The sequence below is a fragment of the Pseudorca crassidens genome, chromosome 9 (assembly GCF_039906515.1).
Source record: "Pseudorca crassidens isolate mPseCra1 chromosome 9, mPseCra1.hap1, whole genome shotgun sequence".
Lineage (NCBI taxonomy): Eukaryota > Metazoa > Chordata > Mammalia > Artiodactyla > Delphinidae > Pseudorca > Pseudorca crassidens.
In genome coordinates this window covers 100674593-100699803 of record NC_090304.1, presented here as the reverse complement: position 1 = coordinate 100699803, position 25211 = coordinate 100674593, and the positions used below count along the sequence as shown (strand labels likewise).

At 43.3% G+C, this 25211-nt stretch overlaps 1 protein-coding gene across 7 annotated transcripts in view; it reads left to right on the top strand.

Moving 5' to 3' along the window:
• Window positions 1-24517, top strand: part of SIAE (sialic acid acetylesterase) — a 35234-nt gene extending 10717 nt beyond the window's left edge. For all 7 annotated transcript variants that reach the window (XM_067751405.1, XM_067751407.1, XM_067751406.1 and 4 more), the window contains 8 exons: window positions 1236-1411; window positions 10062-10200; window positions 13854-14031; window positions 15443-15552; window positions 16131-16264; window positions 20269-20426; window positions 21679-21871; window positions 23284-24517. In XM_067751405.1, the coding sequence (XP_067607506.1) occupies window positions 1236-1411; window positions 10062-10200; window positions 13854-14031; window positions 15443-15552; window positions 16131-16264; window positions 20269-20426; window positions 21679-21871; window positions 23284-23535 (1340 nt within the window). In that variant the 3' untranslated portion in view covers window positions 23536-24517. The remainder of the gene's footprint in view (window positions 1-1235; window positions 1412-10061; window positions 10201-13853; window positions 14032-15442; window positions 15553-16130; window positions 16265-20268; window positions 20427-21678; window positions 21872-23283) is intronic.
• Window positions 24518-25211: the final 694 nt, after the last annotated feature.

The following is a 25211-nucleotide window of genomic DNA, read 5'->3' as shown; positions in this document are numbered from 1 at the left end:
TGTGGCAAGCGGAGGCTACTCTTCGTTGTGGTGTGCGGGCTTCTCATTGTGGTGGCTTCTTGTTGTGGAGCACGGCCTCTAGGCACGTGGGCTTCAGTAGTTGTGGCTCATGGGCTCATCAGTTGTGGCTCACAGGCTCTAGAGCGCAGGCTCAGTAGTTGTGGCGCACAGGCTTAGTTGCTCCGTGGCATGTGGTATCTTCCCAGACCATGGCTCGAACCCGTGTTTCCTGCATTGGCAGGCAGATTCTTAACCACTGTGCCACCAGGGAAGTCCAAGAATATTTATTTTAAAACAATCATCTCTCTATTTTGTCTATTTTCTCCCTCTCGTTTCTTCAACTTTGTTCCTGTTGTTTGGTTCTCCTAGGCATAATTTTGCCACTTGGAAGATATTTTTCTTAAGTTTCCGAGTATGATGTTGGCAGCGGTGGTGGTGTGCGTGGGTGAGATGTGGGAAGGTGGTAGGGGGGTGGTTCCTAAGGAATATGCTATGAATTTCTGAAATAGGGTCTTGGATAGCTTTTCATCTCCCAAACTGCATTCAAAAACCTTAAGTCTGGTGGATAACTCTGTGAAAATAATTAATTGGGCAAGTCTCAATATCTTCTTCAAAGAGAGATTAATTTATGTGCCTCCTACTACTTCTTTATGTGTCACCTGTTTAACTGTTGATAGGAGAGCCCAGAACCACTGGTGGTATTAATCCCTGAGAGCAACAGGGGGACGAGTTGGGGGGTTGACGACAAGGATGATACCATCAAGTCAGTTTCAGATGATAAGTGATTTTCTCTAACCTGTGCTCACATTTGATTGGATACTTACAAGTTAGTTTGGGGCACTGGGTAAATCTATTAGATTAGGATTAGGTTAATATTGATAGTTGGATGGTATAGGAAGAATTTCTATTTTATATTTTTGTATTAAACTCCCTTGAATTTTAATCTCTGTATTTTTGTCTGTCCTCGTTTAGGATTATAACTGGGTGATTTATTTTTCTTGTAAATGCTTTGATTAAAAGTAAGGAGGGATTGGTACAGATTAAAGATAGCTACGCTGCTGCTTTTGTTATTTCTGTTGACCTGTCTGAAATTTGGCCAATCTTCATAGCTTTGAATCCAGTTCATCACAGAAGCTGGGAATCGCCACAAATGATCTGATGCATGATAGGATTGGGTTTTAATTTCACTTTAGTTGATTGATTGATTAATTCTTGGAGCCTTGTTATTGTTTCAGCACACTCTAATAGCTGGATGGTGGTACTGGATCCTGTGAAGCCTGGTGGACCTTATGAAGTGATGGCACAGCAGACTCTTGGGAGGAAGAACTTCACCCTGAGAATTCACGATGTCTTATTTGGAGATGTCTGGCTTTGCAGTGGGCAAAGTAACATGCAAATGACTGTTTCACAGGTAATTTGCAGAGTCTCAGTGTTAATAATGTTGATACAAGAAGAGAAAGGAGGAAGAGGAAAGGGGCAAGGAGGAGAAGGAGGTAGAAGCCTTCTTTTTCTACTGTGTGCCAAGATCTGTTCTAAGTGCTTTCTTTGCATGTGTTAATTAATTTGATTAACAACTTTATGCGATAAGTACTTATATGATATTCCCATCTCACAGATGAGGAAACTGGCCCATCTGAGGTTAAGTTCCCTGCCTAAGGTCAGAGTGTAATTGTGGAGCCAGGATATGAATGCGACCCCAGAGCCTGCTTTCTTAGTCACGGCTAGTGTGTCAGTGTGTGGGGCACTATTTTCTCACCTTTCTGGGCTAAAGGCAGAAGCGAGAGAGTATCTGATGGTAATGGAGATTTCATATCAAATTGAAGGCAAAGTAGATTACTCTTCTTTTTGATTGGTTTAGAAGATGAGCTTCTGGAGAGAGCCTAGGGAATCAAAACAATTAGATTTTGTTTGAATGCTGGGCAGCTAACATACTCTGTCTTTTGTTGTTATGGAGATTTAAAAATTGAGAGTGAATGTTGGCTTTGCCTCTTACTAGTTGTATGGCTTGGAGCAAATCACTTGGTGTTTATGAAACTTTGTAAAACATGCTTTTAAAAAATTGTGGTTTAAATGAATATAACATAATGTGTATCGTTTTTGGTAAGTGTACAATTCAGTGGCATTAAATATATTCACAGTGCTGTGTGTACCCATCACCACTATCTATCCTCAAAACTTTTTCATCATCCCCAATGTATACTCTGTACCCATTAAGCAATAAATCCCCCCTTCCCCTTCCTCCTGCCTCCTGGTAACCTCTGTTCTGCTTTCTCTCTATGAATTTGCCTCTCCTAGGTACTTCATATAAGTGGAACCATACAATACTTGTTCTTCTGTGTCTGACTTATCTTGCTAAGGATCATGCTTTCAAGGTCCATCCATGTAGCAGATATCAAACTTTTATCCCTTTTTATGGTTGAATTGTATTCCATTGTATATGCCACATTTCGCTTATCCATTCATTTATTGATGAACACCTGGGTTGTTTCCACCTTTTGGCTATTGTGAGTAATGCCGCTATGAACATTGATGTACAGATATCTGTTCCAGTTCCTGGTTTCAATTCTTTTGGATATATGCCTATGAGTGGAATTGCTGGGTTAGTTCTATATTTAACTTTTGAGGAACCACCAAACCATTTCCACAGTGGCTGTACCATTTTACATTCCTACCAGCAATATACAAAGGTTCTAATTTCACTGCATTCTAACACTTTACTTTCCGTTTTCTTGATTATAGCCACACTAGTAGGTGTGCAGTGGTATCTTAATGTGGTTTTGATTTGCATTCTCTAATGACTAGTGATGTTGAGTATTATCTCATGTATTTATTGGCCATTTGTATGTCTTATTTGGAAAATTGTTTACTTAGGCCATTTGCCCATTTTTGAATTGGGTTGCTTGTTGTTAAATTGTAGGACTTATTTGTATCTTCTAGGTATTAATCACTTGTCAGATACACGATCTGTAAATATTTTGTTTCATTCTTAGTTTGTCATTTCACTTTTTTGAGAGTGTCCTTTGATACATAAAAGTTTTTAATTTTTATGAAGTTCAGTTTATCTATTTTTTCTTTTGTTGCCTATGCTTTTAGTATCATCTTCTTGAAATTGTTGCCAAGTCCAATGACATGAAGATTTTCCCAATGTTTCTTCTAAGATTTTTTTGGTTTTATCTCTTAAGTTTAGGTCTTTGATCTGTTTTAATCACTTTTTTGTGTATAGTGTAAGGTGAGGGTCTAACTTCATTCTTTTGCAAGTGGATATCCAGTTCTCCCAGCATCAGTTGTTGAAAACACTGTCCTTCATCTATTGAATGGTCTTGGCACTTTTTTCAAAAATCCATTGGCCATATATATGAGGGTTTATTTCTTGGGTTTCTAGTCTATTCCATTGGTCTATATGTCTCTTCTTATGGCAGTACCGTACTGTTTTAATTACTGTAGCTTTGTAGTAAGTTTCAAAGTTGAGACATGTGAGTGTTGCAACTTTATTCTTCTTTTTCAAGATTGTTTTGGCTATTCAAGATCCCTTGTAATTCCATATAAATGTGAGGATATGATTTTCCAGTTCTGCAAAAAAGGTTGTTGGAATTTTGATAGGTATTGTGTTGAATTTGTAGATTGCTTTGGGTAGTACTGACATTTTAACAATGTTAGGTCTTCCTATCCATGAACGTAGAACGTTTTTCCATTAATTTATATCTTCCTTATTTTTTTTCAGTAATATTTTATAGTTTTTCAGTGTACAAGTCTTTTACCTACTTGGGTAGATTTATTCTGAAGTATTTTTCTTTTACATACTATTATAAATAGAACTTCTTTCTTAATTTCCTTTGAGGATTGTTCATTGCTCATTTATAGAAATGAATGATTTTTGCATTTTGATGTTGTACCCTGAAACTTTGCTGAATTTGTTTATTAGCTCTAGTAGCTTTCTTCTAGGTTCTTTGGGATTTTCTATGTATAGGAGCATATTATCTGCAGTTAGAAATAGTTTTACCTTTTTTTTTTTTGCAATTTGGATGCCTTTTATTTTTTTATCTTATCTAACAGCTCTGGCTAGAACTTCCAGTACAATGTTGAATAGTAATGGTGAAAACAGACATCCTTGTCTTGTTCTTGGTCTTAGGGAGAAAGCTTTTAGTCTTTCTGTGATGTGACCTGTGGGTTTTTCATAAATGCCTTTTATCATATTGAGAAAATTTCCCTCTATTCCTACTTGTCTTAGAGCTTTTTTCATGAAAGTTTGTTGTATTTTGTTAAATGTCTGAGGCTTAGTTTTAATGACTATACTGCAACTATATCTGACCTAACTAACAGGGCCATTATGAAGATAAAACTATTTTGTTTGTCTCTAAAAGGCCCTTATAAATTGAAAAGTGATGTCTAAATATAAGATGTCATTATTTAAAAAAGCTTTTTATTGTAAAAACATCAAACACACACAAAAGTTAAGAGACTTATAAAGACCTATATATCCATCACCTAGATTGACAGTTGTGAGTATTTTGCCATATTTGATTTATCTGTTTGTTGTTGTCATTGTTGAACCATCCCAAGGTAAGCCGCGCGCAGACACCTTGATACTTCAGTTAGGGGTCATGTGTCAAATTGATATATATATTCATATATCAAATTAATATATATATATATATATATTTTACACAGAAATAAGAGCTGTTGATGACTCTTTTTTTTTTTTTTTTTTTTTTTTTGTGGTACGCGGGCCTCTCACTGCTGTGACCTCTCCCCTTGCGGAGCACAGGCTCCGGACACGCAGGCTCAGCGGCCATGGCTCACGGGCCCAGCTGCTCCGCGGCATGTGGGATCTTCCCAGACCGGGGCACGAACCTGCGTCCCCTGCATCGGCAGGTGGACTCTCAACCACTGCGCCACCAGGGAAGCCCTGATGACTCTTTTTGCTTAACTTTTTCATAGCCTAGGATTTCTTTTGTTAGTGTCAGTTTTTTTCTCTGTTTCAGTCATGGCCTTTGAAGATTAATTTTTCTTAAATTTTGAGAACTAGCATATTTTCTCCCTTATTGTAGCTATAGAGAGACTTCACTGGGCTCTTGTTTACCCTGATAGAATGTCGGGAGGAAGAGCACTACATGAGTTCCCAGATAGGGGATGGGGCATATACAGTACCCAGAGAATCAAATGGGACAGAACAAGGGAATGCCAACCTGCCAGTACATTGTCAGTGATGAAACTCATCTTGAGGTGTTCCTGTCCCCATTGCTATTAGAGGATAGGACCCCTCTGACACACGATGAGTGAGGTCTCTTAAGTAAAGCTGGATAAAAAGGACATTGAAAGAGTTATCAAGGGAGAAAGTTTCTTAGTTGTTAATTGGTATCCTAGCAAGACAACGGTGGTAGAACAAAAGCTTTGGTGCTAAATGTCTTTAGCACTGAGATTTCTTTTTAAAAACAACTCCACTTTCTAATTGAACACAAACACAGTCTAGAATAAAGAGAGTGGATTTCTAGGTACCGTGTGATGGGGTTATTGCTTTTGGGCCTCAGAATTGTCATTGCTTTGTTTGTTTAGTGGAAGCTATCTGATTTAAAAATAAAAGTAAGTGAGACCATTGCTGTTTCATTTATATTAGGATCAGGGCTGGACAGTAGCAAGTTCATAGACATATTTAAAGATTATCAGCTTAAAATATTGCTGAAAGATGAGTAAATATTTTTTACTCAGTATCAGACATCCAGAGAAGTCAGTGTGAGTTAAATTCTTTGGCACATTTGAAATTGGGATTAGTTTTCTTTGCTTGTCTGTATTTTTTGATTTTTCTATAATGAGCATGAAATAACTATAATTTTTAAGAGCAAGTTAAAAAATCAAGAAATTGATATTCACCTAACTGATATCTTAAATATCTATCAAAGGCTCAGTTTACAGTAAAGAGGTACATTATATAAATAAGAATCTTAGGAATAAATGATTTAATTTGCATTATTCATCAGAACTAATACATTTATATACTTTGATGTGTACTTTCATTTGTTTCCTTTAATAGGTTAAGATCTTGAAAAGATTATCATCTTCCCTAGCTCTTTCTCTAAAACTCTGTTCCTCCTCAAGTTGATTTTTATTTCCTTGCCCTTTTTCCATTATCTACTTCTCCATCTTTGAGAAATATTTAAATTTGAGATTTAAAAATCTCTACAGCTGGACCATGATCTCAATTAATCTTTTTAAAAAAATTTATAAAATTGAGTCCTTGCACATACTTATGATTTCTTATTTTGCTTCTATAGCTTCTACCCCTTATGGTTTTTTCCTTTTTTTAACCAATTAATAAATAATGCTCCTAAAAAGATTCTACTCTGGACATAGCTACTTCCTTTCATTATTAGTTTTCTAATTTAAAAATCTAAATTCTTGCACTTATGTCTTCCTAACCAATATTTTACCTAGTCTTGCTTCCTGCCCTACTTAAGTATACGGAAACCTTTTGAATTTAAATGTTTATTAAACTGGACTTTAACTGGGCTCCCTTTTAACATAAGTGAATAGAAGCAAAATTGAAGTTTTATCTCTTGATAGAAAGCATGGTTTTATATAGAAGTGGGATTGCTGTTAACTCATTAAGGAAAACAGTATTTTCCTTAATGCTTTAATTACAGTTCTCTGTTTGCACAGAAAGGCACGGACCAGATCTATTTGTATCTGTACAGTCAGGTTTTCAGCCGCAGTCTGTGCCAGGGGATCTCATCCCATTTTCTGTCAAGCTTAATCAGATTTTGATTGTTAAGACAGAACACATTCTTTCTGCCTGGAATTTACTCTTAAGCATATTCTGTATTAAACTAGGGCTACAAGCTCTGAGATACAGGGAAATAGAAAAAAGATTCCATCTGAAAAAGACAAGTGTTAATTTTTTTTATTTGTTTGTTTTAAATCACACACTTAGTCTGCAAGACTGAATTTTAGGTGCTGACAGTACCAAAAGCCAAGTTTTCTAGTCTCTAAACACTCGGTAGAACTTTGTTTTTTGATCAAAAGGATGCTTCACATGACTCCTCCTTGATTCCACTTGCTCCTTTCCCCCCGAAGACTCCCAACACACACGCGCGTATACACACATAGAGTCTCTGTCTTTCTCCTTCTCTCCCTCCGTGTGACTTTTCTGAGGAGATAAGATTTCCACTATAACCAACCACTCTTCACAGTCAAATGAGGGAAATGGCAGATTGTATGCCCATCTTGTTGTTAGGGTAAAGTGGAATTTTAAAATCAAGTGTTATTTATAACACTGAGTGAGATGTTTATAAATGAAGGAAAGTCTAAATGTTCATCTGTCACCTCCTAAGTCAGGGTATGTCTTAAGACTTGGATATTTCTAGTTAGCTCAGAAGAAGATGGCCAACATTAGATAGAAAGCCCATTTTTCAATATCTCAGCAATCCCCACATTCCTGCTTTACAAATAGGGGAATTAAAATCCAGAAGAGAAGGGCTGGTGCCACGTTACAATACCAGATTCATAGGAGCTGTGATGACTGGCTTATTTGTAGTTATTTTCTCAACTAAATCTGCTATATTGTACTGTGGTAGAAGGTAAAGTAACATACAGGATCCAAATTCTTTTAAGTAAAGTTTCCCTGTGTCCTTCAGTGCGTGCACTTGTGTGCACATACACACACACATTCACACACATGCCTTGCTCCCCTGTGCAGACCTCATGCCAAGATTCTCTGAGGAAATAGATTCTTGACGTTTCTTCATTAATTCAAGAATGTAGTATAAAGGTTACAAAATGAACACCAGTGAGCAGCTGCTTTGATGGTGAACTGCGGGTCCCCAGAGAGGTGGTAGGGCTCTCCCAGTCGCTGCAGCCTTAATGACTTCAAATACCTTGGTATTCATTTACATCCTCATTTCAATACTTGGTAGAAAAATAATTACACTGAGGTGTTTGATGAGATGAAATTTGATCTCAGCAGATGGAGTGAGGCTTCCCCTCTCATCAGCAGGGAAACCAAGTGTCATTTAAATGAAAATCTTCCTGAAATCTCTTTATTCCTAAGTTTGCTGCCAATATCCCCAAGGAAATCCTTCCATCAAAAAGGCTCGGTGATATTGGGACAGGGTACCAATTTCAGAAGTAATTGTCATCAGATGCAGCAAGAATTTCCCCCCACCCCCATTTTTGCTAACACTTTCTGTGGCTTTCGAGCTTTGGCTTGAAATAATACACAAATGTGAGTTTGAAAATGGAAGTTTTCCAGCCAATGCTTTGGATCCAGTTCTGTGTGCTGGTAACAATAGAGGAGGATGCCGACCCCCCCGCCCTGCTCCCCCCAATTCTGTTGGCCTTGCAGTACTCTACAGTGTTAGCAGCGGGTCGAAAAGAAAAGAGGCATGTTCCCTGCGCTGCCCCCTGAAACTAGCGTCTCATTGCGAGGAGGCACTGGAGTTCCCAGTCGGTGCAGAAGCTGGTGTGGGTGGAGAGAAGCAGTTTCATCCCCTGTTTCCATGGAAGCAACATACGATCCTTACTGCTTGGTGCAGAACTGAATTTCAAGGGAGGCGACTTTTTACAGGTACTTGCTGCTGAAAAATAACTTCCCTGCCAAAATATACTGTGAGTGCATTAGTCTCTTCTTAGTCTTTAATGTTTATTTTACATGAAACTTGCCAGGGAAGATCCTGAACAAGCAGGTCTGGATTTCCTATGGAATTTTCCTGAGACCATGTGTGGAAGACCAGTAACCCTGACAGCCTAGAGCTGCCATTACCCAGGGAGCATTTCAGGCTGCGGCTCCCACTGGGACCAAAAGAGCCATTTCTTTTGCATCTGGCCATCTTATTGGCCACAGCAGGCTCAGCGGCAAGTCAAAAGGCGATTCAAGGGGCCGCGCATGTCAATGAAGTGCTCTGCGGAGGCACTCTGGCTGCTCCTACACTGCAGCGGCCAGGCCAGCTGTATTCTCTGTGGCGGGTGGGAGGGAAAGCCAGCCAGCTGCACACTCTGTGGCCAGCAGCCAATGGAAAGCGGCCCAGCCTCCTGTGCCTCTGGCTGTGGCAGTCCTGGCTCAGCTGGAGCTCTTGTTCCCCGAGGCCAGTGATAACTGGCCTTCTGGAGGCTCCTGTTAGGCCTTTGTTTTGGGAAGACCAGACTGTCCAGGGGGATGGAGAGAAGACCAGGAAAAACAAACACTAATTAAAAAGCAAAACAATATATTTATGACACATTCTTTTTAAAATAAAGAGAAACATAACTACTGAAAAATCAGGATTGAAGGAGATAGCACTTACATGTAAGCCCAGAGAGGAATGATGCTTCATAGGACCAACAATGAAACCAGTTGGTGTAGCACACATTTGTGTCCAGAGGAACCCTAAGCCAGTCCTGTCACACTCTTGGCAACTGGTGAGGTTTCATAAAGTGCTTTGGGAAAAAGTGCTGTGTCTTTGGACGGACCCTTTTCTTTGTCTGGTTTCTCGGGACTGTTGTCAGCAATCACTCTGTACACCACCTTTCACACTGCCAGGCCTCCCGTGCTATTCTTGGGTGATTTTCCAGGACTGAGATGAGAAGATAAGCATCTTGAGGCTGATTTCAGGATGTTTCAGGAGTTCAAAAATCGTTTCTCAGGTGTGTTTCTTTTGAATATACCTCTCTCGTGGGCTATGGATTACATAAACTTACCTCCCCACGGCCTTTCTGGCTCCATTAAAAAAAAAAGTTAATGCCATGGCTTTATGTTAACAGATACTTTTTCTGAATAGAAGTATTTTCGTTTCAGGATATGGGTCTTCTTTAGCCTAAACCCATCCACAGCTCCTCTCATCTAACACAGACTTGTCCTTGAGATCTCAGATTTCATTGTGTTCCCACCTTCTCTGGGGACATGATTTATCGTGGTCTCTGTGGATCAAGGCGATCCGGACCAGCCCATCATTGGTTTTGATTATTCATTTGGTTTTGGTATCCTAAAGGCTCAGAAGGAGCTTGGAGGGTTGGCAGTGTTTACCAGGAGGCAGTAGCATCATTGACCATCCACTAGGTTGGTGTAAGAAATGACGTTCCTGCTTCTTTTCCAGATATTTAATGCCACAAGCGAGCTGTCGAACACAGCTGCCTATCAGTCTGTCCACATCCTCTCCGTGTCTCTCACCCAGGCTCAGCAGGAGCTGGAGGACCTTGCCAAGGTTGATTTGCAATGGTCCAAGCCCACCTTGGGTAAGTGATTGCTGGAACGTGTGCCATCTCTTCTGTGAGGGGCTGGTGCCCTGCTTGCAATCTGTGATCCTGAATTTGGTTCTGATCTATTTCATCCTTTTGTTCATTCTTACTGACCCCTCCCCCATTCCTGACGGTACCTGTTTCATACATTTCTTCCCAAGACTCCACAGTGAATCTTGCCCCCTTGCTCTGAGGAGATGGCTCTTCCTCCGACTTCGTCAGTCCCATTGAGGCCACTCAGCACGAGCTCCGCCAGCATCTCTTCAGCGCCTGACGCCCTCTTCTCCTCTTCTCTTTCTTCCTTTGTTTCTGTGTCTGAACACAGCTGACTCTTTCCTTTCAGGCCTGCCTCTGATGCGGGCTCTGACCTTCTCCAGGGCCTTCTCTTATCCCTCAGGCTCTGTCCTTTTACCCCGCTGTCCAGTCTGCACGAAATCTTTAGTTCAGGCTGCTCTGCGTCAGGCTCTGATCTAGACCCCGAGGGTGCAGCTGTGATTGGGGCAGACACAGTCCCCGCCCTCAGAGCTCTGCTTTTCTTTTATTCTAACAAAACCAAGGGAAACAAAGCATAACGCACACCCTTCTCCTGGTACCTCACCTCTCTCCTTTGCTCTGTTAAACCTTTTTAGAACGCCTTTTCATTCTTTCCATTGCCTTCCAACGTGTTCACTCTTTAACGCTTTATAATCTGGCTTCTGCGTCCAGGTCAACAACCGGTTCCCCCAAGGTTACTGCTGTTCTTCTACAATGCACTCTGGACACCCCGTAGCATCGGCACTGCTGACTGCTGTTTTTAGAAGCTGCGCCTTCCTCTGAGCTTGCTTGGTACTTCCTTTCCTTCGTTCTCCCTCTCTGTCCTCTCCCTGCCTGTTTCTTTGCTTTCTTCAGTCCCTTCCTCCAGACGTGGTCCCTTGTGCTCTTTCTGGTCCGTTTTCTCTTTCACCTGTATGTGCTTTACCTTGGTAACCTCAGTTGCTCCTACATTTTCAAGTATTAATTCATTCAGCCAATATTCGGATGCCCACTATGAGCTAGGCGCTATTCTAAGTGCTGGGGGTATAGCAGAGAATAAAGCAGGCAGGCACGCCTGGTCTCCTGGATGGAGCTCACAGTCTAGTGAGGGAATACAGAAAATGAATAATACAATTTGTAAATTATATACAAAGTATTGATACTATTCCGTATCACACTATCAGAACTTTCCCTTTAAGAACTCAGGAACTGAATAGATTTGGGTGAATTTTTTAGTGAATCCTTTGGTCCGTGAACTCTTAATGCATGTCATCCAAAACTCAGGGATCGATTAGATTTGGATAAGGTATTATACCTTGCTGTCGGCTCCATTGCACTCTCTGAACTCAGAGACTCAAATTTTTGAGCATCAAGGGATAGGTTAGATGGTAGTGCTTGCTGAGACAGAAATAAGTACATAAAATACATCAGGGAAGGGGGGCAGTACTGCTGGGGCTGGGATGGGGTAGTGGTTTCCCACTTAGAGTGGCCACGGAGGTCCCAGCTGAGAAAGGCAGCATTTCCGTAATAACCTGACAGAGGTGAGGCCACGCAGGTGTGTGGGGAAGAGCCTAGTAGGTCAAGCCCCTCTCACATTTCCAGTCTCTGCAGCCTCTTCTACTGCCTTCATATCCCTGACTGCAGCTGGGAAGGGTCTCTGATTTTAAAGACTCCTGTAATTAGCTTGGCCCTATCTGGATAATTCAGGACAGTCGCCCCCTCTCTAGTCCTTACTCTTGAAAACACCTGCGATGTCCCTTTAGCCACATAAGGTTCATTCACAGGTTCCAGGCATTGGACTCCGGAGACCTCTGGGGGCTGTGCTGCCCACCACACATTCTCATTCTCACGCATTTTCAAGTGGCTTTCCATTTCCTTTACTCCAAGATGTGCCTCTAGCCTCCCCTCCAGTTTTATCTTATACCATTCTCCTTTTGTAATCTATGCTCTAGGCAAATACTTTAAAAACTGTCCAGTTTTACGTGCCTTTGTACATACTGTTTCTTCTGCCTAGAATGCTAGCTCTACTTCCTGGACTCCTGTCTTTCAAGGCCGCCCAACCTCCCTCCCCTTCCCACTTAATTACCTCTTCCCTCTACCTGCCCATCAGTGAGTCACCTTTATTCCAGCTGCCCACAGCTACCCAGCACCAGCCAACAAACATTCACTGACTCTGCACTGGGTGCCAGACATGGAGAATATAGAAGTCCTAATGGTTTAGTGGGGTGAGGGAAACACCGGGCACAGAGTATGCCCGGAGCACAGGGAAGGAGGTCCGCCCTCACCTGGCATTTAATGATCTGCCTTTCATTTCTTATTCTTTCTCTTGCTGTTAAAACCCCTTAACACTTGTTTATACCTCTTAAAGCACTAAACCATATTTTGCCGTCTGTTTTACTCAGCTGAATATTTGTCTTATTCTGTAGAATATAAGACCTCTGAGGAGAGGTTTCATGTCTCTCCATGTCCCTTTAATTACAGTACCCCTATCATCTAGAAGCGCCTGGCACCTGGTGGGCGCTCAATCCATTTTAACTGATTTGAAACTGATTTCAATTCCTACTATTACGCTATCCGCATTTTGAGAGCCGAACTGTATTGAGTTTCGATCTTTCACGTGCCAGGCCAGTGGTTTACACATAGTGGTTCTTTAACAGCTGTTGGATTGGATTGATCCCATCAGCTGCGTGTGTTCACGTTGCCCTCTTCACCAGCCTTCTTCTAACATGGAAATTGCCTCTTCTGGTCTGTGTTGGTTACAGGGCTGTATGGACGAATGAGCTAGATGATGCTGAACATTTATTTATTTTTAAAAGATTTATTTATTTGTTGGGTCTTAGTTGTGGCATGCGGGATCTTTCATTGTGGCATGCGGGCTTCTCTCTAGTTGTGGCGTGTGGGTTTTCTCTCTCTAGTTGTGGCGCGCGGGCTCCAGGGCACGTGGGCTCCATAGTTTGCGGCACACAGCCTCTCTAGTTGAGGTACATGAGCTCAGTAGTTGTGGCACGTGGGCTTAGTTGCCCCACTGCATGTGGGATCTTACTTCCCTGACCAGGGATCAAACCTCCGTCCCCTGCATTGGAAGGCGGATTCTTTACCACTGGACCACCGGGGAAGTCCCGATGCTGAACATACACTGGTTTTGGTTTCTGTTACTTTCCCTTTTGGCCAAACTCCCTATCACTTGTTTGTTCTTGTTTTCATTACCATAGCTATAAAATTGGGTATAAAACTACCCAGAAAAAATATACCTTTCTTCTCGACATTGCCCCATGCTTGCTTGTTCCCTTCCACAGAGCTAAGTGGGGATGGATGCTGGGAAAGAGGAACACGTAGGTGAGGGTGGAATGGGGGCCAGCAGCCTTTCTGCCCCTCACCTATTGCAGAGGAGTATTAATCTTCCTAGATTCCCCGCCCACATGGTGGGGAAGCAGGGGGATGCCTGCTTGCCTGGCCAGAGAGCCTTTGGCTTTCTGCTAGTGAGACAGCTGCCTCTCAATCTTATCCTACTCTTGGAAAGTCTCAGAAAGAAATGCAAGGCCTGACCCACACCCATTCTTCTCACCTAGACTCACCTAGGAGCTGCAGTCCCTATCCATCTACTTTTTCCGTGACTGTTTAACTGTTTCTCCGAACAGAAAACTTGGGCCATGGCAATTTCACGTACATGTCAGCAGTGTGCTGGCTCTTTGGGCGTTACCTGCATGACACTCTGCGGTATCCCGTGGGGCTGATCTCCTCCTCGTGGGCCGGGACGCCCATTGAAGCCTGGTCATCTGAAAGGTCACTGAAAGCCTGTGGGGTCCCAAGGCAAGGGTAAGAAAGCGTCCTCTGGTCTGGGAGAAAGCCAGCCAGGAAATTTTGTAAGAGAGAAAGATCATGGTCTCCTTTGGGGAGTCAAGAATGTGTTTAATGTACGAATATGTATTAAATGTATGTAACTTATTCAGGTATTATTTTCACTGTCATCAGCACCACAATCATCTGAGAATACGTCAGGAAGTAATTATGACCCTTTTCCTTAATAATAGTGATAGCTAATACTTAATAGAAGCTTTCTAAATGCTGGATACTGTTGTAAGCACTTTATATATATTAATTCACTTAATACAACACTGTCTTGAAGTGGATACTATTAACATATGATGGAAAAAGGTACTAAGTCTGAGAGAGGTTTAGTGACTTGCTTGTGGACACGACTAGTAAATGATAAAGTCTGGTGTCAATGTCTGTGCTCTTAACCACTGTGCTGTGTTGCCTGTGAGAATAAACACAGTCTAACAGTTTGGAAGAACAAGTACCCATGTAATCAGAGAAGTGTATTAGAAGACTGATGGTGAAAGCACGCTCAGGAAGGGCTGGATCAGGAAGAATATTTGGGGGTGGGGGAAGGGAGAGAAAAGGCTGGTTAATAACATCTTGACACTAATGTTAAAACAGAGATGAACAATATGTGAACTGCTTTCACAGACCTTGTCCCATCAGTTCTGGGAAGAGCATGGACTTGAGCTCTTGGTATATCTTGGGTAAAGGTCTGCCTGTTGTGGAGTGAAGTTATCCAGTTTTGGAACAGAAAGACTTGCCTTCGGTAGAGTTGGAGGAATCTGAAGCCAGGCTTCCCAGGTCTCTGGGGACATGGCAGGGACAATAGCAAGGGGAAGTGGCCATTCTCATATGCAGCTGTTGCAAGTGTAAATTCATACAAGTATTGCACAGAGACAATTTAGGGACATGTTCAAAGTCTTAAGAAAATGTGCGCTTTTGACCTGGCAATCTCATTTCTGGGAATTTATCTTAAGGAAATAATTAAGACTATATGCAGTGATTTAGCTCTAAGGAAGATAATCATGGCATTGCTTATAAAAGCAAAGAGCTTAACGCAATCTCAGTGTCCACCCACTGAGTACTAGTTAAATAAACTTATTGCCTGTGCAATAGACTCATTAAAATGCTCCTCCTCCCTGGTCTTAATCACTAGATGGAAACCGGGGTGGCCCCGTCTGAACTCACAGAAAGCTGACTGATGACAGTGATTCTGGGAAGAACCTGGAGTGAAATTTGGAGACTGTCCTCATGTTTTCATGGAAACAGAGTGGTTGAATTGAACTCTGTGTTGCTTTCATCAGGAGCTTGCCCCGAGTGAAGCTGGATAGATGCCCAGCTCAGGGATCGTCATGTGATCAGTCATTGGCTCTCTCTTGACACTTGTGTGTCTTACTGATTTCAGGTTCATGCCGTCTGATCTTGAAACTGGTCCCAGTGAATACTCTGTTCTCTGGAATGCCATGATCCATCCGCTCCGTAATATGACTCTGAAAGGGGTGATATGGTACCAGGGTGAGTGTTCAGTTTGCTGGTTTTCCATTGTATCAGTTAGCTGTTGCTGCACAAGAAACCACCCCAGAACGTAGTGGCTTCCGACAGTAATAATGTTAGCGAGCTCACTATTCTCTGGGTTAGCAGGGTAGTTTTTCTGTCTGGGCTGCTTTGGCTGATTTCTGCCGGGAGCTCTTACGTGCCTTTGGCCACCTGGCAGGTTGTCTGGTGGCTGGATGACCTAGCCTGGCCTCTCCCTCATGCCTGTTGACTGGGGCTGTCTGTCTGCCGGGGCCTCCTGGTTCTCACGTGGCCTCTCATCCTTCAGCAAAGCTAGTTCAGACTTAATTTATCATTTACATGGCAGTGTCAGGGTTCCAAGTGTATCAGGAGAGAACAAACCACAGAGCTGAATTGCTTTTCAAGCCTCTGCTTGCATCGTGTTTGCTGATGCCCCATTGGCCAGAGCAAGCACAAGGCCAGTCCAGGGAGACCGCAGGAAGGCCCGCTACCTAAGGGCATGCATGGAGGTTGGGGAGCAGTGTGTGGCTGCCTTTGCATCTACCCCAAACTCTTCTCACAATTTGGACTGTTTTTAGGGGAGTCCAATGTAAACTTTAACAGGGACCTGTACAATTGTACGTTCCCTGCACTCATTGAAGACTGGCGCCAAACCTTCCACGATGGCTCCCAGGGGCAGACAGAGCGCTTCTTCCCATTTGGATTTGTCCAGGTACGTGCTGAGAGGAAGAGGGTTCATGGGCTTTGGTGTGGGGAGGTGCTGTTGAGATCTCTTCCCTGGAATCCGTCTTCCTTTTTTTGCCCTCCTAGCTTGCCTGCTGGTCAAGAACTGAGTGTAACTTAATTCATCTCAGTTTACTGATGGGACAATTACATCTTAAAAAAAGTTAATAAGTAACCAATATTTCTTCTTATTAAAAAGCATTACATGTTCATTAAAGAAATATTAAAGAGAAAGGCAAAAAAAAAAAGAAGCTAAAAACACTTATAATTCCACAATCCAGAAATAAGCAGACCTTTTCTGCTCATGTATTTTTGAAATAGGATCCACACCATAATACTGTATCATATCTCGCTTTTTCTCTTAAGGTCATATTGTGAACATTCTTCACGCCGATAAATTTTAATCTTCAGCACAATTTATAACGATTGGAGGGTGTTCAGAAATATGGTTGTATTGTAGTTTAACTAGTCTTCCATAGGCAGGCTCTTAGGTTGCTTTAAACGTTTTGCCTTCATAAGCAGTGGCATGTTTATTTTCCTTGTAGCTAAATCCTTGCACACAAGCTTAATTATTTCCATAAGATAAATCCCCAGACATGAAATTCCTAGGTTAAATTGCACACTTTTTAAGGCTTTGAACATGTCCTTAAATTTTTCTGTGGAAATGTATCCATTTGTGTATTTATACTCCTAGCAACCATGTGTGACAGTGTCCACCTCCCCACACCTTCCCGAACTTGCTGTTATCCCTCCCACCTCTGAGAATGAACCGCGCTCTTTCACTCACTCCCAGCCCACTGCGCATGCTCTCTGCCTGGAATAATCTTTTTTTCCCACACATTCCTAACTTTTATCATCCGTTAGCCTGGATATCAGTTAGGAAGCCTTCTGCGACTACCCAGAGTCTGTCCCCATATGGGTGACTGCTTAGTACCCTTCACTTCCCCTTTTTACTTGTATGTACTTTGTGCACATGACCACATTTTCCTGGATCACATTTATAGCCCCAGTACGACCTAATTGGTCGGCACTCATTAAATATGTCCCGACACACAAATGAAAAAGTATATCAAGAGAAACCATACTTTCAGTTAGTGGTACCTCGTCAGAAAGATTCTGCTCTCAGCCTTGTCTAAAAGGAATAAACATATTTAACCAAGTTCATAATTGCCTTGCCTCACCTGTTCACGTGACCCCTCCAAGACCTAGACGTCTTAGCAGGGTAGTAGTTCTGACTTGTCTAGGACATAGGAATTAAACAAGTAAGGTGTTATAAAAACGAGGCCCAGGTTCATGCCCCGGTCCGGGAAGATCCCACATGCCGCGGAGCGGCTGGGCCCGTGAGCCATGGCCGCTGAGCCTGTGCGTCCAGAGCCTGTGCTCCACAACGGGAGAGGCCACAACAGTGAGAGGCCCGTGTGCTGCAAAACAAAAACCAAACAACAAAAACAAAAACAAACAAAAAAAAAAACGAGGCCCACCTCACAGCATAAACACAAAATAGGCTTTAATGTTTGAGTTGGACGCACCTACTTCCAGGCGTCTGCCTCTGAGTGTCCCCCAGATGCTCTCCTCTCACCATCCTCCTGTTCCTCTACCTCATCCCATTTCATGTACCTTTTTTTGGATAAAGATTTTTATAGACCTTCTTTCCACTTATAATTACTTTACAATCATTTTCTTTCTTCTTTCTAACATTTGTTTTGACTTTGAATGAGAATATTCTGCTCATTATTTTCAAAATAGCAACTCCTGTCACCAGTTCTGTATTACTGTTGGTGGAAACTATTTTTTTGTCTCTCAGCCTGTGCACATGGTGATTTGAATGTGACTTCAACCGATTCAAGCCAAAAATATGTTTAAATGCTTATTACATGCCACGAACTGTGTGAGGTACTAGAAATATACCATGAAGCAGAGAGACCTGGTCCTTGCACTTGTGCATGTGGTTTAGTGGAAGTCCCTTAGCCTTGGGTGTCAACTTTATCATCATCAACAACAGTATGTTGGTTGTTTGTGGAAAACTGGGAATATAAATATAAATATAAATGTTTAACTTCAAAGGGAAATGGTAAATTCGGCAACATAATGGCTCAGAGCATGGTCTGGGGATTCGAATCCCAGCTCTGGCTTCTTTAGCTATGTGATTTCGAACAAGATATTGAACCTTTTTGTTATTTTAAGTATTAAATGAGTTAGTCCATGTAAAGCCTGGCACAAGCTAGAAAATGTCAGTGTTTATTATTATTAATGAGAGAAGTCAGAAAATCTGGAGGGACAGTTGTTGTGTAAAGGAAGATGAATTGACTTAATGGAAGGGCCGAGTGTGAAACGGTGGTGGCAGTAACTAGAGCACAGTTAGAGGCAGGACACGAACTCCGTGGAGAGAGCAGGGCTAGACACCTGTGTCTGAGTAGAGAGGTGAGCGGAGGCCCGGGGAGAGAGAAAAAGGAGCCGGAGTTGAGGCACTGGAGTCCCTAGGAGTGTGCTTTTTTTTTTTTTTTTAGGAGTGTGCTTTTTAAAAAGGGTTTTGGAGGAACAGTGGAACACACTGCAGACTGCAGATGCTATTGTGAAGTCCTCCAAATGTGCCCAGTTTTATATTCTTTGGCTATTATATGCTTTCTTTAGCAGTGATTAGTATTTCTACTAATCACTGCAGGAGACTGAGCAAGTGCCCTGCTTTATCTCAGGAAAAACAGGAATTTCATGCGCGTGTGGAGTCTGCTGGTGCCCCCATGAGGCCAGTGTGTAGTAGTGCAGCCGATGAAATAGTGGAGAATTACTGCAGCAATTCTCAGCAAACTGCCATTTTGAGACAACTTCCTAGGCTTGAGTGGCTGTTGGTAGCATTTCTCCCGCAGCGCTTCCGGTTAGTAACTCACCCTAGACTTTGTTGCCATGATCCTCATCATGGCGCTGGTTGGTGAACATGGCTCCACTTTCACTCTTCTTCTGGCTGTTGTGTGGGAAGAAGTAGGGTCACTTACTGGATCTTTTTTTTGCCATTTTCTAGTTTGCATGACGTTTCATTGTGCAGCTTCAGCGCCTTTTATCATTTCATATGTTAAAGCCAATTTGCATAAGAGATTTTAATAAGAATCAAGTGGTGGGGAAATGTACTCCTTCTCTTAGTGGGAGAAACCACAGAGCCATATGGCAGGAGGGTGTGGCTCTTGGAAGGTGTGAAGAACTGGGGTCCTTGATGCAATCTGCCACGCACTCAAGGGCAGATTCCTCCCTGCTTCCCTACAGTGCTTTGCCCTGTGTTGTACACAGAGTTGTCAGTGACGGACCTACTGCTTTGTAACAAGCTACCTGAGAAGTTCGGGGCTTACCACATCAGCCACTGTGTTTGCTCCTGATTCCGTGGGTTGGCCAGGCAGGCAGGGCTCAGCTGGGGTGGCTCATCTCTGCTCTGTAACTTCAGCCAGGCTTGCTCATGTGGCTGCAGTTTGAACTGAAGGATCTAGAATTCACATGATTGGCCCCTCAGCTGGGACGGCTGGGATATTAACACCTCTCTCCTCATGACCTTCCAGTTTCCAAGGCTGCTCTCTCCACATTTCTCCAGCAGGGTAGCTGGACTTCTGTTACATGGCCATCTCAGGGTTCCAAGAAAATGAAATCTGAAGGCAAGGGCTCTTGAGGCAAAGCCTCAGAAGCTGCACACCATCACCTCTGCTGCACTGTTTGTCAGAGCAAATCACAGGCTTAGACAGGTTCAGCGAGAGGAGAGAGAGACTCCACCTCTTGCTGAGAGGGGTGGCAGAGTTTCATTGTGGCGAGGGGGATGAGAGGTTCAGCCACAAGGGTGAGAGGCTCCGTAAGTACGTGTTGGATGAGCACGGGGGTCAGTGAAGCAGAAGCAGGGTCTTCTTGTGAAAGGCTCTAGTGTAGCTTTCTTTTTAAAAATGTTTAATGTTTTCCAGCTTTATTGCAGTACAGGTTCCTGGTGAAATAAAATGCTGATGCACAATGTCTACTTTCTAGTTATCTTCATATTTGTCTGGTGCAACCCCAAATGATGGGCTTCCCGAGATCCGTTGGCATCAAACGGCAGACTTTGGCTATGTCCCTAACCTAAGGATGCCCAACACTTTCATGGCTGTAGCTGTGGATCTCTGTGATAGGAATTCGCCTTTTGGCAGGTGGGTGCTTCTTGGGCTTTGTTTGAACAATAATATATGTTCTTTGTCTGTGGCCTTCACTCTGATGTTCACTTGTGAGGGGGCCCGAGGATTGGACATTAGAAGCATGATTTATCAGTCATTCACATGGGATGTGCTGCAGTAGCCAAAAACCCTCACCATCCCAGTGCCTTGATGCCACGGAACCTTATTTCGTGTTCACACTCCATGTCCAAATAAGGTCAACAGAGAGGCTTTGCTCTCATCGTCATTCACAGATCCAGAGCGACAGAGGCTCCAGGGTGATCTGTGCTTCCACATGCACCTACGGTTTCACGTTGGCAATTAAATGCTTCCCAACCCAAAGCAACGTAAGTCACTTCTGCTCACATTGCACTGGCCAAAGCAAATCCCATGGCCATGCCTGTCTTCAGCGAGAGCAGGAAATGGAATTCTACCGTGGACTCAGAGGGGGACTATCTGGATGACTACCCCGATGTTAACAGCCCCTATGATTACCACCCACTAGCTGTAGGATACCAGGGGATTTCATTGTGAAACGGAGCCCAACACAGAGTGTCTGGATTATAGTAGGAGCCTGAATGAACATTTCTTTCTTTCTTAATTTTATTTATTTATTTATTTATTTATTTATTTCAGCTGCGCTGGGTCTTTGTTGCGGCGCGCGGGCTTCTCTAGTTGTGGCGCATGGGCTCTAGAGCACGCGTGGGCTCCGTAGTTGCAGCATGCGGGCTTAGCTGCAGTATGTGGGATCTTAGTTCCCTGACCAGGGATCAAACCCGGGCCCCCTGCATTGGGAGTGCAGTCTTAACCACTGGACCACTAGGGATATTTATTTAGTTTTGAATGAATGAATGTTTATTGAATGAACAAATAAACCTAGAGGAGACCAAGTAATGAACAGCTGATTCAGATGAAACACAGGACTTTCAGTGGTTGCAGCAGTCTTACGAGAGCTCTCCTAGGTTAGTTCCAATACCTGCCCTCCCTCCCTCCTTCTCTCCCTTTATTCTTTCCTTCCGAGTCCTCGGTTATTTCAAGGTTTCCGACCCGTAGAAGGCCCAGAGCCCCATCTGTGGTTACAACTCACCGTTTCTCTTAGGCTGACTCGCCACAGATCACTGGCTATTAGATTCAGTCAACTTTATTCTCACCTTCTTAAGGGGTGCTTTGTATAAGATTTCCTTTTTTAAAAAACGTGATTATTGTTGAGCCCAAACCCACAGTTCTCTACCTCTTCTTTATCCTGTAGCACACACCCTCGGGATAAGCAGACGGTGGCCTACAGGCTGCACCTGGGGGCCCGTGCCGTGGCTTATGGGGCAAAGTTGACCTTTCAAGGACCACTGCCTCAGAAGATAGAACTCCTGGGCGACATGGGGCTGCTGAACCTCACATATTCCCAGCCAATCCAGGTGCAGAGGCACAACAACAAGATATTTGAGGTGAGAACTGCAGAAACAGTAGGGGTTCATCCTGTGGGGGGTTGGGGGGGGGCGGGATATCCTCCACGCCGAGGCCCACCTCTAATTATCACATGACTGCGAGGCAGGTTTTGGTTGGTCAGGGGCTGAGTTTATCTCAGAGCAACAAAAAAGCAGCTACTGATTCATTCACTTAGAGGCAATTTTGATGGGACCACCAAGGAAGGGAAGACGTGCCCACATTGAAATGATACTCCTTTTGCGTTTTCCCTCCCAGAGCAGCCATCTTTGCGTGCGAAAGGGCCCGTGGCTTTATGTGTGGACACCTATTGAAAGGACCCTCGCTCCAGAATGTTTCCCTCACTCGTAGACATCTTTTCTTTGTCACACTATCCTAAATTCTGATTTTCTTTTGAGTCTCTCCTTTAAGAGGTTGAAGCTTGGTGATTTGCAACTTAGTATGAATTACTGTAACGGAACTCTGTACTCGCTTCTAATACCTGGTGAGGATCATTCGTCTGTGGAACTGGGGCTATTGATTAAACAGCTTCTTTAGGAGTCTTCTAAGGTCGGGGTTGGCGGTGGAGGCATTCCCAGGTGGAGCATTTATATGAGTGTCTTTGGGAGCCCCGAAGTCGTTAGGCTGTGGCGGGCGGTGAGTGAAAAGAGGGCATTGGAGGGGGGATGAAAGAATGTAGAAGACAAACTGTACACAGGAGTTTATCTAGGACTGTTCCTCCTCTGGAATCCTAACCAGAGCATCCATCTGCCTCAGGTGCTTCCTCAGCACCTACGCCACCTAGCTTCTTTGCATGCTGGGTTTTAGGTGAATCCTAGCTCCAAGGAGCCTCTGTGTTCTGAGTTCTCCTCTCTAGTCAACAGCTGGCAGCCTGCCCATCGTCTGGACCTGGAATCTTAGCTGGGACCAGGACAGAATTGAACCTTGGGAACTGGGTATTTTATGCTCCCTTCACCAGATAGTTTGTTTTCTGACTTGAGAACAGCTTACCATCCAAAGTTCCTTTGTGCCCCTTCTTCATTCCCCAGCTCCTTTGGGAGCCAGAGAGCAGCACAGCGGTGCCTCGCTTCACCCAAATTCCTGCCTGCTTTGCTGTTTGGCCGGAGGATCACAGGAAGGTTGTTCAGGGGAGCCTTCCCTGAATGTTTCATGACTACGCTGCCTTGTCTCCCTCAGTCATTTAATGTTTTACTCATTGATTTAAGCTATTTATTTTAGCACGTGAACTTTTACTATGGATCTGTGGCTGTGCTGACCAGACCCAGCCTGGACTCAGGTTTGTTCTGGTCACTGTAGGAAATGTGTCTGTGGCTGCGCGTGGCCGCTTCTCCTCTTTCAGTCTGTCTGAAGAGCAGTCCCGCCTCTTGGCATATCCTCCTGACCTAACTGTTCCTGTTTATGACTCTCCTGTTAGATCTCCTGTTGCAGTGACCATCAGTGCAAGTGGCTTCCAGCTCCCATGGACACTTTCTCCGCCCAGACGCTGGCCCTGAATGTCAAGTCTTGTCACAACAGCCTGGTTGCTGTTCGCTATGCGTGGACCACATGGCCTTGTGAATATAAGCAGTGTCCCCTGTACCACCCCACCAGTGCCCTGCCAGCTCCTCCCTTCACTGCTTTCATTACAAACCAGATTCCCGGGTATCGCAGCAAGGTTGCTAAATGATTCCGTTGCAGTATGATCACATCTTAGACGTAAGTGTGGATCCTTTAGATTTGGGCATTTAGGAGTTTAAATGACAGCTGTTGCTTTTTAATGGAAATGAATAGAACTGCCTCATTGACAGCGCCCGGCTAGCACATGGCTGTTTCCATATTCTGAGATGCCAGAGCTGGTAGGCAAATGAAACGCTTGTCTTTTGTCCTCCAGTTGGGCCAGGTATCTGTATTAGAATAATTCCAAACTACAAACAACTTGAATCTCAATGTCATTCGCTTCCCTTATTACTGGGAGTGAAATGTCTTTAACACTTTTGTCCCCTTACCTCCAGACTGTGGAAACTCGGGGTCGGAAGAGATTTTAAGGCCCTGCAGGCCGGCTAGCATTTATGTTTTTTTCTATAAAATATGAGAGGTGGTTATCAAATTTCTGTATAAAGTTTCCCTTCTAAACTTCCCAACAGTTTTTCCTCAGGTGGAACTGAAATGTTTCTTCCACTACACAACAATCTTTCAGAGAACTGATTTCAGCCCTATTTTGTTCCAAGCTGAAAACAATTCTATTCCTTTAGTCTAAATAATGATAATGTGAATATTTAACAGAAAGAAACCAGAATCACGTGCAGGCATTTTGGGAGGCGCTAAGGGACGGCCTCAAGGAGGGAAGAGAAAGGCGAGCTGGAGCAGCCCATGGGGAGCCCATGTGACCGCAGAGGTCATTGAGAAGCAAACAGAGATATCAGGCTCTTTAAAGGTAAGAGGTTTAACTATGAAAAGGACAATCCAGATGGAGGAACAATGTGAGGCTGAAAGTAAAGCTACAGGATAAGCATTTAGAAAAGTAATCTAGATGGGGCAAATGTGAAAGAGGGCTTTTGTGTATACTATTAAGAATCATAATGCTGTTTATTGGTTGATTAAGAACAGTTAAAGGCACTTGACAATTGTCTGTAATCTCTAAGAAGCTGGAAATAAAAGTATAATCATTAGTCACGTGTACACATTCCTCTCTAGTCAAAACTGGGTTATGAACGGGCTTGCAAATTGTCCCCTGAACCTGAGAAAGGAGTGAGACTAATCTGTGGGTAGTTTCCATTCCCTTAATGTGAAAAATGAGAACGAAAGCATAAGCATCACTCTCTCCATACCTGTCCCCCAAGGGGTCCTGGTGTAACTGAAGAGCAGGAATGCATCGTCAGTGCCAGGATCTTAGTAAAAAGCGAAACAGCTACGCAGCTTGCAAGGAACTCTGCTCCTTCAAGGACTTCCCAGTGCACAGCTGGCTCCTAACACCCAAACCTTGGCCTCTTATTCATCTGGCCTAACAGGAACCACGGACCCAGTAACAGACTCCTGCGGAAAAGCGAATGTACTGTCCACTCCTCCTCACCGCAGCACTCACGCGCGTCGCGTGGCAGCCGTTCTAACTTGGAAGAAGCTAGAAACAGTTAAGCGCTCCAGGCCCAGGTTCCCTTCACCCCCAGTAAGCTAGGGCACACAGTGTAAAACGTTAGGTTTAGGTGGTGGATATCTTAATGAAAAGTCATATGAAAGTTTATTTTTAATGGTTGAATAATTTAAAACATTCTGTGGGAATTCAGTTTCTTTCCCAAATGAAAATAACTTTTTACTATTTGAAAAAATCGAATTCATAATCACTAAGAAGACTTGGATGCTAAAGAA